This window comes from Oratosquilla oratoria, chromosome 41 (genome assembly GCF_046742065.1).
Source record: "Oratosquilla oratoria isolate Oo_2021 chromosome 41, ASM4674206v1, whole genome shotgun sequence".
Taxonomy (NCBI): Eukaryota; Metazoa; Arthropoda; class Malacostraca; order Stomatopoda; family Squillidae; genus Oratosquilla; species Oratosquilla oratoria.
Window position 1 is genome coordinate 5287549 of NC_134817.1, and position 15790 is coordinate 5303338.

The following is a 15790-nucleotide window of genomic DNA, read 5'->3' on the forward strand; positions in this document are numbered from 1 at the left end:
TTCTTCCTTTATTCGTTTTAAATTCACAGCAATGGGAGAGTTTCAGTTGAAGTCAGATAGATGTTGGCTTAAGGTGAAAACCAGGAATCGACTTGGAATGTGTCGTTTGTCCAGGAAAGTGTCCCCAGACAAAAATAAAAGAAAAAAATTGTGTAAATTCGTATATATATATATATATGTATATATATATGAATATATATATGTATGTATATATATGTATATATATAGATATATATAATTATATATATGTTTATATATATATACATATATATATATATGTATATATATATATGATGTACATTTACATAGAATAAAAAACATAAAAATGCATCTAGACTAGACAAACCATAAGGCAAGGAACAAATCTAGTGGTGACTCACTGCCCAATGGACCGCCAAATGTATAGATTACTAACCCAAAGAGAGGATAAGAAGCCGAGAAATACGATTTTCCTCACAAATTGCCTCAAACTTCAGGAAACGTTCCTTTCACCGGGTGAAAGATTTCTCAGAGACATGTCATTCATATCACTAGATTATCTTTGAACACACTACTGGTCATCTCCTGGTACCCCCCCCCCCCGCCCTCGCCCCTTAGTGCCCTTACCGGTTCCTCCAGGAGATATCTTGGGCCAAGACATCTCCTAGACTTGGTCTTCGGTGGAGGAGTTATCTTTCCGAGCGGATCGCCCGAAGGACGAAGAGAGCCTCATGGACCAGCGGCGTGCCGATCTCCCCATCGAAGTCAGAGATCTTCGGATTTCCGTGTTGAAGATGAAGTAGAGGGGGAAGTTGAGGGAGAAGTTGAGCATTTCCAAACAGTTGGCGGTGGCTCGCAGCACCTGTTGGTGTAAAAAGAAGAAGGTGAGGAACCTACGCCTGAAGGCGCCGAGTACCTGCGGCCGAAGCCGCTACCTTTTGCCCCGTCCGATTTAGAGACTGTTAGGGTAGGTCACTGGTGGGAATCGGAGAGGAGTGCGGGATTCGAACCCACAACTAAGCGAATGCGAGACCAGCGTGTTTCAGAGTACGCCACATGCACATTTGTTGGTATGAGGTCACCCAGAATTATACAAAATTTCTCTCCCACTTATGTATTACTTCAACATTAAGTAACTTCCATGCAAAAAGAGAATATGTGAATTTTCCGTATAGTTGCCTAATCAAACCGATGTGGATACACGCACACACACACATATACAGTCTTCAAGATGATCCTGTGAGACACAATAACAGAATACATATGGAGGTGGGTAAGTGTCTGAGATTTCCAATGTGTATATATGTTCGTTTAATAAGTAAATAACTTAGGTTCTTGACGATACACTATTTAATCTGACAATTATTGAAAAAAACGGGCTGGTTGAAGTGCTGGTGGCGAATGCTCTAGAAGAGTAAATTATTATCAATAAAATGTGACAAATGTATATTTTGTTGTTTGTACTTCCGTGTGGGGCGACAGGACACTCGGGGCTGCAGGACCTTTGGGTCAGAGGACGAGACCCCCGTGCAGCCGACGTGACGGGCGGAACACCTTTATTGTGTATATAAATACAAACACACACACTCGCGCACAAACACACACACACATATATATATAGATATATATATATAGATATATAGATATATATATATATATAAAACTGAAGGTGGAAGAAGCAGACGAGGAGTAATGGGAGAATTTCACGCTTTAACGTTTCGACCCGCGGGTCGAAACGTTAAAGCGTGAAATTCTCCCATTACTCCTCGTCTGCTTCTTCCACCTTCAGTTTTATTTGTCATAATATAGTCAATATATATATATATATATATATATATATATATATATGTGTGTGTGTGTGTGTGTGTGTATGTGCGCGCGTGTGTGTAACACAGACTTTTACTTCTACATGGATATGGTCTCCTGTTCTTTGCACAGTACCGTTTGGTAACAGTTTACCGTGAAATGAGTGGAAAGGAAAAACATGGGACGAAACAAGTCTACTTTATTTCTCTAACGTTCCGACTCCTGGTTCTCTTCAGGGAGAATGTCAGAGACTGGCAACTCAGCCGTGCGCAGAACACTTCACACGAATGTCGTTCGTTGATTGGTCCACCTCTCGAATCCCCCACCGTGAACCAATCAACTCACGCCATTTATGTGACGTAAGCTTCGTCCCGTGCTTCTAACAACTCTCCACTTATATGTCACACATTTGTTCAGTTCACTCTCAGCCAAAGGGGCTGAGGGTGTTTTTTCATGCTTATTCAAAGGTCTCTTGGAGAAGGCAATGTAACAGATTTATACAGACCATTCACTGAACTGGTGAAGAAATGCCGCTGTATCAAAGATTTCCATAAGATTGTAGTTAAGATAGGGGCGTTGAATTCCCGTCTTGAACACAACTGCTCTTATTCAGTGATTTCTTTTCCCATGGAGGTACTCACCTCAAGGGGCCAGCAGTTCTCCGACTCGATGGTGCCCGCGTAGTCGACGAGGGCGAGGACGGCGGCGGGGAGGTTCGTGACGAAAAAGCAGAGGATCATCGCCAGGAGAAGGTAGATGAAGCGCCTCTGCTGAGCCTCCTGCCGCGCCGTGCTGCTCGTGCGAGAGAGGACCCTCCTGTGGGAGATCTCTCTTCTGAAGACGATGATCACGCGGAGGTTAAGAAAGGCGAGGAGCAAGGAAGGGGCCAGGCGGTGGCAGATCTCGACGGTGATCTCCCACATGTACCACAGTGTCTCCCGAGTGAAGTCACCAGCCCCGATCGACCAGCAGCCTTCGTCTGTCTGCTCGGGTTTCTGGTAGAGGATCCCGTGAGGCACGTAGAGTCCAAATGCCACCACCAACGAGGTGCTTATCCTGAGGGCGGCCCCCCTGAGGCTCCTGGTGGTGGTGTACTGGAGAGGTTGACACACGGCGAGGTAGCGGTCGATCGAGAGTCCTGTGACGATGTAGACGTTGGCGCCGATGAGGCCGTTAATGACGGGGATCTCGAAACAGGAGAAGTAGAGCGCCCAGCCGTAGCTGAGGCAGGCCCTGTCCATGTGAAAGAGCGAGATGAACGTGGCCAGGCACACAAACAGGTCCACCAGGGCCAGCCAGAAGAGGTACCTGTAGGTGGCTCCCTGGATGGAGGGACGAGACAGCACCCACAGGTTCAGAGCGTTGGTCGCCGTCCCCAGCGCCACCAGGACGGGCAAGACGTAGGAGTAGGTCACTGTGTCCAGAGTCTGAATACGGAGTTTCGAGTCGGAGGGCAAGAGGGTCGAGGCGTTGACGACGAGTTCGGGAGTCAGGAGCGAGGCCTTCGAAGTCTCAAGTGGGACTTCGGCCACCAGGAGTGGGTCGTCACGGGTGTTCGTGACCTCCGCTGATGTGTTGAGGTCCTGCATACTCGGTCCTTCTTACCCTGAGAGGTCATTCGACCTTCGTCATTGAAATTGACTATTGAGATAGAGAGACAGAGAAGAAGGGAGGGAGGGGCGGGACGAGAAGGGAGGAAGGAGAAAGAAAGAAGATAATCTAAGAATATATGATAATATGCCAGATAAAAATCAAGTATTACATCATTCTAAACCCATGTGCATTTCAGGCCTGCAACCAATTGGGAAAGGAAATATTAGAAGCGATTTTTTTTTGTTTCACAAAAATTGGAAACGGATTGAAATAATCTGTTTTTAATTAACTGGTTTACATATTAACTTGTTGGTTAATTTGTTCATTTTGTTGTGTATCTGTCTTATCTATTTCTTTAGTTGTGTATTTATCTTACTCATTTTCTCAGCTCTATTTTTGCAAGTTTAAACAATAAATGACACAGAAAGTATTTTTGATCTACACTACATCGTAAAAGGAACCACCAACAGGTACATGTACGATGTGGTCCTACTGCGAGGACGTCAGAGAGGATGGTCTCCCCACCTGCTCGTTTTCAAAACCCATCAGCATCGTCACTTTCATCTGGAAGTGCAGCCTTGAGGGGCTGACATTCGGTCTCCGGACTGGGTCCAAGATATCTCTATCGTCTTCAACTGTATCCCCTCCACCTGCTCACACAACCGGCGACAGATCATCTCTACGTCCACCAAAGGGGTTATCAAACTGGGCTATTTGTCCTCCAACCTCCGATATATCGTGGTACCGCCAACCTCCAACACTTTTTCCGCTGTAAAATCACTATGGGAAACTATTTTGTTTTCTCAACAAAATAGATAAATAAATAAATACATTGAATATCTGTCCCTACAGTCGGAGGAAAAATAGCCCAGTGTGATAACGATTTAGTACAAAGCAAACGTCGGTCCAAAGTTTCTTCTCAGAGAGATCTATGGGAGGGTTTGAGGACCGTTGCCAGTTACTGTGGGGCTGTGGGTTTCTAGTTATCGAAACTCGATGGAAGAGATGGGTGTTTCATCCTGATATTAGGTACGAAAACAGAGGTATAAAGTGGTATGTCGGTTAAGAAATGAAACGCAAGTTATCCCTATGCCGGCAGTTCACAGCAAATAAGATTTATGCTTTTCGGTGTTTATTTTTGTGTCCTGCAAATGCAAACTCAGATTCGACCCCTCGATCTTCTTTCGGTATTTTTTTCTTGTTCTTTACTTTTATTTTCTATTGTATTCTATTTTCTATTGTTTATTTTTTCTCGCACAGTCGTCACAGGCTCTTGGCGTCACAACTTCCCAAACTATAACAGTACCACGACAGTTGGTGACATCACACCGTCATCACACCGCAGCCTCAGGCATTTTCACGAGGGCACTGTAGACATCACTAAAACATCAAAACGTCAACTTTGTCAACTTCTATTCACTCACAGAATCGTCCAATACAACTGTCATATATATATATATATATATATATATATATATATATATATATATATATATATATATATATATATATAATATATATATATATATATATATATATATATATATATATATATATATATATATATATATATATATTCCAAAGTCCACTTTTAAAAGGAATAAAATCGTCTTTGCAGCATTCGATAAAAGAAAAAAAAATATGGAGCGACGTTAGCAGCTAGACAGGGCTAAATGTTTCTAAATGTAAAAGTTTCTAAACCCAAAAGAAACGGCCTTCTTCTGCAGCTACCCCTACAGGCACATCACCGCTGCGTCCTCACCACCACCATCACCACACCACCACCGCCTTCTCCGGCGGTCGAACGACTTGTGAGCGCGCCAAGGGTCCAATGGTTCTACCCGATTCAAAACGGCGTCACACATTTCGTCTTCGCGTCCATCAGGTGATTTAATTCAGCTGATAAGCACCTCTCCGGCTTGATTAGGGTTACGGTCCACTGAGGCCATCTTCATGAAGGGGGTCCATGCTTCACTTGCATGAACGCGTGAACTTCACTGTAGTGGCGTTTGTATTTGGCGTCACCGCATAGAAAGCACTGCTCTTCCTCCTTTTTCCCTCTCCCTCTCCCTTCACCCGTATCCTTCCTCCTCCTCCCACTCCACTCCTCCTCCTCTTCCCATCCTTGCCTTTACCTCCATCACTCTCCCTCGGTTTATCTGAACGAGGTAAAATTTGCTTTCCATCACTATTTTTTCTTAGCATTTCTCACATTGGATTGATTTTTTTTTTATCAAGGGGCAAACAGAAAACAATGTATTAATTAATATGAAGGGAAAATACTAAATAATGATCTGCGGGTTAAATGAAGAAAAATTATGAAAAACTGGAATTCAAGCAATTTTGAGACAAACCAGATATGAGCACATGGGTGTAGGAAATATTAGTTTTGGTTTAGTAAACAGAGTAAGGGCATACAAACGTATACGCACACACACATACACGTAAAAGTTCATGCATATTTTGATACAAATGCAATCAAATGCATTTTTGTTTATACAAATGCAACACTCTCCTATTACCCGACATTTCTGCTCAAACAAGAACATTCCAGAGCCTTGGCCTTGACCACCACCACGTTCTTACACCTGCAGGAGTAAGTTTAGTACTAGGCAGGGTCATCTGATCCTCATTTAAGACTTCCGTGTCCTGATGGCATGGCTGTCTGTTTCTGGAGCGAAGGGCGACAAGAACAAGCGGATGACGCGTTTGATGCCTTTTGTGTCCATTACCCTTATTACTATCATTAATATTACCATTAATACTAATATTGTTATAAGCATCATCATTCCTATTATTTTATTGATGCGATCATTTTATTATTGATATAATTATTATTACTATTATCATTATTAGTATTACTATAATGATTATTATTATAATTATTGGTATCATTATTATTATGATTTGTATTATTATCATTACAATTATTTTGTTATTATTATTATTACTATTATTATTATCACTATTGTCATTATTATTATTCATCCGCAGGCACTCATTCTTCTTCTTAGATTTGTCATTAATAACAAAGTTCCTTCTTTTTCTAAAGACGGTCTAATTCAGTAATTCCTCCACTTGTTGCTTGAGCTTTCATGGTCTCTTGCCAGTCACAATTTAGTTGTAACCAGAGCCACCGATAGGGAGAATTGAGCCTCTCGTTCCCCGGACGCCATCTTGCATCTACCGCTTACAGACACGCTGCCTCCCCTTCACCCCCATTTGGCCGTCAAGAAGATAGTTTATGTGATATTATTAACACTGTCTCTTCCTAAGTTTCATTTATTATAATTGTAAAGTCATCACAATATAAAGATATGGTAGCAGAAGAAAATTAATCCTCTCATCAATACAAAAATGAGTTACCTATAATTACTGACAGCGATCCTCATCATGATATTGCTTCATAGCTCACTAAGAACTTTTGTTTGCTAAGCCTTTGTCTCAAGAATACTTTGTTCTTTCTTTGCATAAATGCTCAACTGTAAAGTGTAGAAGTGTGAGGAGTTTAATTATTATGACCAGGGCACCGACAAAGGGAGGGGCAGAGGGGGGCAATGCCCCGGGGCGGCACGTTTTTTGGGGGGCAGCACTTTTGGTGAATAGAAGGTAAAGCAAATTCCCCCTAATGTACTTTTAATGCATGATTATTTATTTATCATGAGTTGTGTGTATGAATGATGTGTGTATAAACGTTGTTTTATGGATGAATGTTACATGTGAATCGTGCTATAGTGACCATCAAATGTGGAAGGTGGTGGTAGTAGTGGGGGAAGGCGGGCACTTACCCATGTCGGGGCCCTGATTGTGACACAAAGGAGATGCAATGCTGTCTAGATTTTTGCCATGTGCTCTAGGCAACATACCATATTGCTCTTTCTTCCTTAATCTCTCTTAACAGACCTCAGCATTTTCGAACGTTTTCAAGCACTCCTCAGCGCAATTGACTTAACTGTTTTCTTTATATTCGTTCAGCTAATTAGTTTCTGGACAGGATCTGTTGGTGCCGACTGCCAGGCATCGACAGCCAGCAGCCACGAGTAAAGGGATTACACTGGGCTATTTTTCCCTCCCACATCCTACTTCCATTCGAATAAATAAAATATGACTTCCCTTGCAGAAATCTAGACTTCTCTACGAGCATTTCAACAGTATGTCTAATAGTCGTGTAGGTTTACAATATGTTACTTCATTCAATTTTGCTATATATGACAATAACAATTATATATCCAGTGTATCTATCTATATATATCTCTCCGAAGTCGTTTTTACTCAAACGATCTCTCAATTGTTGGCGCTGGTGAATCCCGTGGGAGCCCAGTGTGATAACCCTTTTTCATTTTTTTTTTTATAAATTTCCGGGTAGTGACCTGTAACGTAAACTAGGCTGCTCATCTATGCGATCAAGTGTCGTTTCACTTGGAATCTGATTTGTAACCAGTTCATCTGTCTCACTGGCTGTCATCGTTTCAACAATTTGTTTGTAAAAGAAATCAACGAGAAATTCACGGACGTCTGCCATGTTGGCACTTCAATATGCAACTGGGTTTTAAAACTCTATCAATGGCTCTTGTGAAAACTGACCTTCTCAATGTGTATGATTAAATTTGTACAATATGATACCCTCAAGAACAATAAAAACTAGACTCAACTTGGAACACAAAATAATTTAACCCCAAAACTAATACTAAAAAGCGTATCAATACTACGCATGCGCATCCGCTCGATCGCCATATATCCTTCCCATTTTGCTGAATTGCCTCCACCACCACCCTCCCTCAACCGACACCACCGTCCTATCTTCCTCCGTCCACCATCTCTTTCAAATAAATAACGAACGTATCTTCTTGGTCGGTTCACTTTGATAAAGAAACAAACCATAATGAGCTGTCAGAGGGCGCAGAGTGCCAAGTGGAGCACATTCTCATTCAGTTTTTCTTTCCCGATTGAAATGACCTGCAAATTATGCGTCGACTTAAATCCATAAACACGCGTCCGTGATCCATCACTGCAGCCGAGTTGGCGCCAAGTGCCCTCCCTACCATCCCGTCTTATCTGTCGCCCAGTGGATGCGTCCATTTTTTCTCAGAGCTCTTTGTGCGACAATATTTGGCTATGTTTGATAAAACGGGCATAGGTTATAATAAAAAACACATATCACGTAGTTTATCAAATTCCATGTCTCACGTCTTTCTAATCTTCTCTTTGTCTCTTCATCCATATACACGTTTCTCTCAACTTTTGATTCCCACCAAATATTTACTAGTTGGTGGTGTAATCGAAAGCGTGCTGGTCTCGCATTTGCTTATATAAAGGTTCGAATCCCGCACTTCTCTCCGAATCCCAGCTGTGACTGTTACGTACCCCATAATTCCATAAACATGGAGCAAAAGTTAAGACTTCGGCCGCTGCTAAGCGCCTCCTGGCGTAGGCTCCTCGCCTTTTTTCTTACTCTACAGCTCACCTCTCAGATAATTAAAAGTATTGCAAATGGAAAACAGGTCAACAAGAAGAGAAACAAATACATATTTGCAAAAAGAAAAGTAAAACTTCAGTATAGATATGGGATCACCTGACTAATATGTCAGTTAAGTTGTGGGCAAGACATATACATATATATATCAAGGGCTCTTTCCCCCATACAAGGGAGGTAGCCAAAGTCAAGGGCATAAATCCACTCCCAACCATTTTATCCTAACATACTCCACTGCTAGTCATCATCCCTCCCTCCTAAGCCATATGGATTGCTGAAAAGCACAACTACATGGATAAAAGGACTAGAATATATATATATTCCAAGGGCTTTTCCCCCCTTACAAGGGAGGTAGCCAAAATCAAAAGGCATAAATCCACTCCCACCCATTTTATTCCCATATACTCCACTCCCATTACCCACTCCTCCCTCCATTTTCTTGTCTCCTCCTGGATGATGGGTCATCCCTGCATCTTGCCCACTGCCCTGGGTCAGAATCAATGCAGCAAGACACAGCATATATATATTCTTATGTTCTTATATATAAATAATAAGTGCAGATAAATTAGTAGAGACTACAAACACATGATCTGGCATTATTAAAGGTACAAAGGAAAAGAGGTGATTTGATTGCTGTGTTGTCACTGAAAGTGATGGCCAAACTTGAGAATCTCTTGGTTTAGACAAGAGGGCATCATAATGTCATGGGAACAAATTGATAAAGTTGAAAAAATAGTTTTCTCCACAGATGTGTAAACTCTGGGCAAAGCTGAGATAATGATATGACCCAAATTTGAAACATACATCAATATAAAACTAGGTATATAGACATTACATAACCATCTAAGCAAAATGCTGTAATGACTGCCATTTATTCTATATTGTTTATAATTATTTGTCCATTTGTTTATTATTTGCTTGATTTTCATTTATCATGTCAATTTATTATTATTTACTATTTATTATTAAAGTATACCTATGTATTTATTATTTCTATTTTATTTATGCCTAATGAGGGGATGGAGATTTAGTGAAGCAGCCTTGCTGTGGATGTGCTGTGTCTTGCAACACTGCCTCTGACCCAGAGCAGTGGACATGATGCAGGGATGACCCATCATCCAGGGGGGTGCCAAGATAAGAGGAGGGGTGGAGGGGAGTGGAGTGTATTAGGGATGGAATGGGTGGGAATGGGGGAAAAAGCCTTTGGTATATGTATGTATGATTTTATCTATTTATCTATTTTGTATTTATCATTATTATATATATTTTTTGCATATGACCTAGTTATGGACCAAAAGGTCTCCTGTTGGCATGCTCCACCTTTGTAATAATAGAGAAATGAGAGACAGGATCTGACAAATACAGCTCCTTTCCTGTATACAACAATCAGCTAATTACAACTAGGAACTGTATATATGTTCACTGCAGATCACTAATTCAGTAAATACAGACAACATTGCAAAATCTCTTCCATAAATGCCTTGTGGAGTGACCTGGGGATTGTTGTCTGATATATCAGGGCAATGGGTTTCTGTATGAGAACTAAGTCAACATTGAGTCACACAAGTTCATATCAAGAGTACATAACCTTTGAGTCTACAAGGATATCAATACAAGACTATCACAATTCAACTTTATACATGTTTTTACTTTCATATAAAATATTTTACTGTTAGAAAATACATTTCAAACAATTTCTTCATATAGCATTCTAGAGTATACACAAAACTTCATTTCCCACATTATATGGACCAAAATATATTCTAACATACAAAGTCATACACTTTACTTCATGCTAAATCATTTGAAGTGTCTAGGATACAGAATTTATCTTTATCTCATAAGGACCTGACTATTTCATTGTGACAGTTATAACTTCACTCATAGTTTAGAAGAATTACCTTCTGGGTAGGGCCCTTCCCATTTTTCTCCAATTTCTTGACAAAGGAGATGAAACCGATCAGAGCCAAAGAACATAGCTGGTTCTTCATTCACATGTGCTACAATAGTAGGAGCACCAAAAGCCTGTTAAAAATTAACCATGCCTTGTCAGTAAACGAAAAGGAAGTTACTGGTATTTCATACCATATTGTAAATACTCAACAAAAGTAATTTCCACTTACCCCATAATTTACAGCTTGCATTGTGTTCTCTTTCAACTTTTCCTTGGTAAATTGAGCTGACATGTATTCCCGTACTTTGGCCAACTGCTCTTCTTTCAGTCCTGCCTCGAGTCCAGCATGTTGCAAAATTTCTATCGTAGTAAAATCTGTATCCTATTTTAAAGCAGGAGTTACATATCACTACATTCAATCTGTAATCCTTATCATGAATTGTCATTAGTTCATAATGATTTTTATGACAAATCTATGTATGAACAAATTTTTTTATAATTCTTACTCTATTCCAAACTGCCATCCAAAGCGCTCTGCTGGCACTTTCTAAATGTTCAGGATACAAAATATCGATTGCAGTTAAGAATCTCATAGGTATAAGAGATCCCTTCACCATCAACAGTTCTAAAGGATCCTGTTGACAAAATAGTAACACAATTATAGAAAACAACATATAGCATCAAAAATATCTACATATCACCAAATACACCCCATGGATACACATCCTAACTGCGACCACTCTATGACTCAACAACCTGCATACTAGGTAAGGAACTAAATACACACGAACTTATTTGGTTCTACATTTCACCAAAGAGAAAATAAGATCTTAGGGCAATTCTCCAATATTAACATGTTTAATTCCATTAAACTCCCCATAAGACAACCTCCCCATCACAATCAACAAGTAACATCCCCAGACATTCCAGTGTGCTTACCCTCTCTCCATCCACAAAGAATAAGGGAAATTATTCCTGGCCTCCCCTCTGACCACTTCCAAATAAAGTTTACTAAAAAAAAATCCAGAAAAATCAAGACCCACACATGAAAAGACATATACAAACATATAAGCAACTGAAAATGATTCAGAAAACTAACATAAACATAACACATTATATTATCCATCTATAATTGAAACTGCAAAAACTCACAAACACTATACTAAATTCAGGTACAAAACCCATTCTAAGATGCTTGAAAAATACAAATATTACCCATATTTTACAATAAAAAAAGGAGGACAATAGAAAAAATACACAGGCTCCCTGAAAGCACATATACAAAGGGGAGAGAGAGAGAGAGAGAGAGAGAGAGAGAGAGAGAGAGAGAGAGAGAGAGAGAGAGAGAGAGAGAGAGAGAGAGAGAGAGAGAGAGAGAGAGAGAGAGAGAGAGAGAGAGAGAGAGAGAGAGAGAGAGAGAGAGAGAGAGAGAAAGAGAGAGAGAGGAGAGAGAGAGAGAGAGAGAGAGAGAGAGAGAGAGAGAGAGAGAGAGAGAGAGAGAGAGAGAGAGAGAGAGAGAGAGAGAGAGAGAGAGAGAGAGAGAGAATCTTGTATCCACACATGAAGTAAATGGAACAACAAAAAATAGCATCACTAAAACACCAATTCAATATCATACATTAGGCAATTCCCAAAGTTTCAAGACCATGCCACCAGAATCCAGAAAAATACAAAATACAAAAGATAAATCTGGATATAAATGCTAACCCACCCTATACCAATCAAGCCAGACAAAGCTATCAAGAGACTGAGATATCAAATTACCATCTGAAACATCTAGGCCCCTTCACAATAAAAGCCCTTACAGATAGCTTCAGCTATTTCTGGTCATACAATGGGATCTTAACATTTTGATAAAAGAGTACATATAATCCCAATTCAAGGATATTAAGAAATACAGTTTTTCTTAAACTGATACATCAACTTATGCAATAACATGGAAGAAAAATATTGTACAGTTAGACAAAACAAAATAATCTAAAGCTATGTTTGACTAATAGAAGCACAAAGATGGGACCCTGTGAGCATAATATTTATTTTGTATATTTCATTTAGGTAAAAAGAATTGGGTAAATACACAAATGACATCTGGATCTTTCAAGAGTCCAAGATTGATGCTAAATTTAGAGAAATGTAAGACTTAGAGCTAAAATGTTTGTCCCAGTCTATTAAATCAGAAATAGGAAGAATTGGAGACAATACTTAACATTTCTAAACCTTACCTCAACCAAATTCACAGGCACACCATAATATTTGGCACTTCTGACCAAATCCTTCATTTTGTACATCTCTATACTAGTAACTATTCGAGGCAGATTTTCAGCAGCCTTTCGAACACCTCCTAATAACATAGGCTTTAAAACCATATCTACATTCCAACGATGTTTGTATCGCATGAGTACCTGAAATTATAATAATAAACTTAAGTGTAATATTATGTAAAAATGAGCATTCATAAAACCTCGTTTGAAGTAGTTTATATACTTCTGTTAAATTATAATTGAGATCTTCAAATCATGGGAATAAAAACACTTCTGAAACATAAAAGCTGTATTTCCATGTTAAGCATGGTCTACCTTTTGTTTATAGAGTATAATACCATATATTCTTCCCCCACATTTACGAGTATATGCCACACTAGTTAATATTTTGTCATGAAGTGTAAAGACCTTGTAAGATCTTTCATTTTATGTAACTGAGACAAATGCAGCTCTCAGACACAAGGTCTCTTCCTTATTGGGAATGCAACCCTGAAGGATGAGATCTGATCTTCAGGATAGGCTGGCTTTCAAATGTGATGAGAAGAGATCTGGCCAATGTATGCTGCAGTCTTCCTAGTAGATGGGAGATTACTACAAATTAATCTCTTCCCAAAGAAATAAATAAAATTACCTGGTAACAGCCTGGTTGGGTTTTAACCCTCTCATTATCAACAGCCTGCCACAGAAATTGATAATGTTATCCAACAGCAATCAAGATAAAGACAATGCTATTCTTCAATATGGAGGGCATTGTATTGTGATGGGTTTCACCTTTTTCTTTACAAAGAAATGCTATAAAGAAACACCATATACAAGTATCCTCCAGTAAGACAGGTGGTAAATTTTCCTCAAGAAAAAAGCATGTCTAACAAATACACTACAAAAGTTCATATAACTCATATTTTCAATCAACGATTGCCTCAAGTTTCACAAGATGGAAAACCCAAAGCCTCACAGTGGCTGCCAAAGGTCCTAAGAACTGTTTGTATGTCACTGGATAAAAGTGGTTGGAAGATGAGAGCAGTTGCCACTTGTCTCTCCATGTGTGAAAAAGTGCAAGAAACACAGTTGAAGTTAATAGATCGAGATCTTGGGCCCAGTCTGGAGAACGAGTGTCAGCCCCTCAGGGCTGCACCTCCTGATGGGTTTTTGAAAATGGGCAACTCCATTGTCCATTTTGCAGGTACCCACCATTAGTCCCAAATCCTTTTCCTGCAGTTAAGTAAAATACATCTCATTAACACAATTTGCATTTGCATCAGCTTCCATACTTTCATAATGTTTAAAGTTTCTTTATAATCAGTGCTATACAAAGAAAACTGTACCTTACACAGAAATATATTATTGGTAGAGGGGCAATTAGATTAAGTTTGGTTAGGTTAATTATGCTAGGTTAATTAATATACATTGTCAAATACTTCACTGACTGAAAAAATATATCGTTTATGTTTGTTGATATTGCAACTAGATACATGCAGGTTTTGCTTATTCCTTATCACAGGTTCGAGTCCTGAGCTTCACTTAGATTACCAGCAGTGACTGATAACTTCCCCAACAGTCAAAGTGCATGGGGCAAAGAAAGCATCTCCCATCACAGCCATGTGGCTCCTGGTGTATGTTTCTAATCTTATTCTTTCTTCTTATGTTAGCTCTGGCTATAATCAACTCACCAAACTTTATTCTGGCTTTCCCAAATACTTTAAGGGGAAAATTATTTGTTATATAACCTGTGATATTACACTGAATACAAATTGGTAAATATATTATATACTACTTACAACTACCTGTCTATACTAAAATAGTCATACGGTGAAAATAGCTTGTAACTAAAACCACCGTGTTTTGCAAATATAATTTTCATGTCCAATAATATTTATTGGCATGAATGTTCTTGGTAACATATATCAATAAACTTTGCATTCCTCAAATATAAAGACTTCGGTGATTCCAAATGTCTGAAAACAGTATAATTAACAAACCTCAAAAGCAATCCAACTGAATGGGGATATAACATCGTAGAAGAATTCTATTTTTGTTTTCGGCTTGCTTCCAACCATTTGGCAAAAGGATCTTCCTGGATGAACTAATGCCCTAAACATACCACGTTCTTTCTCTACTCCTTTAAATGAATTTCTAAAATTTTAGTGTCAGTCACACGTCGTCCCCTCACCAGTCTGATAGGCAAGTTTTGAATCTATTTCGGTCCTCGTCCTTGTTTTGGTTTATCTTTTGAATTTGTCGATAAAACCCTTAAACCCAGCACGCCTTTTTTTTTTTTGTAATAATTTCTGGTTTGATTGTGTTCTTTCTTTATTCTATTGATTCCTATTCCTCATTTTTTTCCGTATCACGTCCATGGCTTCTTCAGCAGTTTCACAATTTCTATTAGACTATTTCTACATGTTTCTACCCACTATTCCTCTCCATATACAATGTTAGGTTTCTAGTTTTGATATATTTGTCCAACATAAAATGTTAAGTTAGAAAGAAAGCAATGGCCTCCGCTAGCGGACCCAGGGATCTGGGTGCGCACATCCTGTGTAATAGTAGTCCTTGTGATAAATTGAAATAGATAAGTAGATGAGTAAAAATAAATATACAAAAACAAAGGCATTACAGAAACTGGATGGTAAACACATTCCCAAGAGGAAGAACTGGAACACTAGTACAACTGCTTCAGATGCAAAGCAGTACGATTATTCAGCTGCATACCAAGAGAAATCATAATGCTGAACTGCATGCTTCAAGAACCAGATTGATAGATTCCTGACAAAGGTTGACATT

The 15790-nt window shown here is 39.3% G+C and overlaps 2 protein-coding genes across 6 annotated transcripts; both read right to left on the bottom strand.

Moving 5' to 3' along the window:
- Positions 1-277: 277 nt before the first annotated feature.
- Positions 278-5398, bottom strand: LOC143021262 (putative G-protein coupled receptor B0563.6). Of its 5 annotated transcripts, none has more exons than XM_076178662.1 (3): positions 5289-5398; positions 2427-3426; positions 278-841 (listed from the first exon to the last, which is right to left on the bottom strand). In XM_076178662.1, the coding sequence occupies exons 2-3, from the start codon at positions 3372-3374 to the stop codon at positions 644-646; spliced, it is 1146 nt and encodes a 381-aa protein (XP_076034777.1). In that variant the 5' UTR covers positions 3375-3426; positions 5289-5398; the 3' UTR covers positions 278-643. The 5 variants fall into 5 exon arrangements, with proteins under 5 accessions (XP_076034777.1, XP_076034778.1, XP_076034776.1 ...); XM_076178663.1 differs by lacking the exon at positions 5289-5398 and adding an exon at positions 5141-5178 and having other exon boundaries at positions 2427-3391; XM_076178661.1 differs by lacking the exon at positions 5289-5398 and adding an exon at positions 5141-5178.
- A 5074-nt stretch (positions 5399-10472) lies between these two features.
- On the bottom strand, positions 10473-15275 carry LOC143020907 (glutathione S-transferase kappa 1-like). The gene is made up of 5 exons (XM_076177813.1): positions 14986-15275; positions 12968-13147; positions 11252-11380; positions 10975-11127; positions 10473-10876 (listed from the first exon to the last, which is right to left on the bottom strand). The coding sequence occupies exons 1-5, from the start codon at positions 15103-15105 to the stop codon at positions 10733-10735; spliced, it is 726 nt and encodes a 241-aa protein (XP_076033928.1). The 5' UTR covers positions 15106-15275; the 3' UTR covers positions 10473-10732.
- Between the last annotated feature and the right edge of the window lie 515 nt (positions 15276-15790).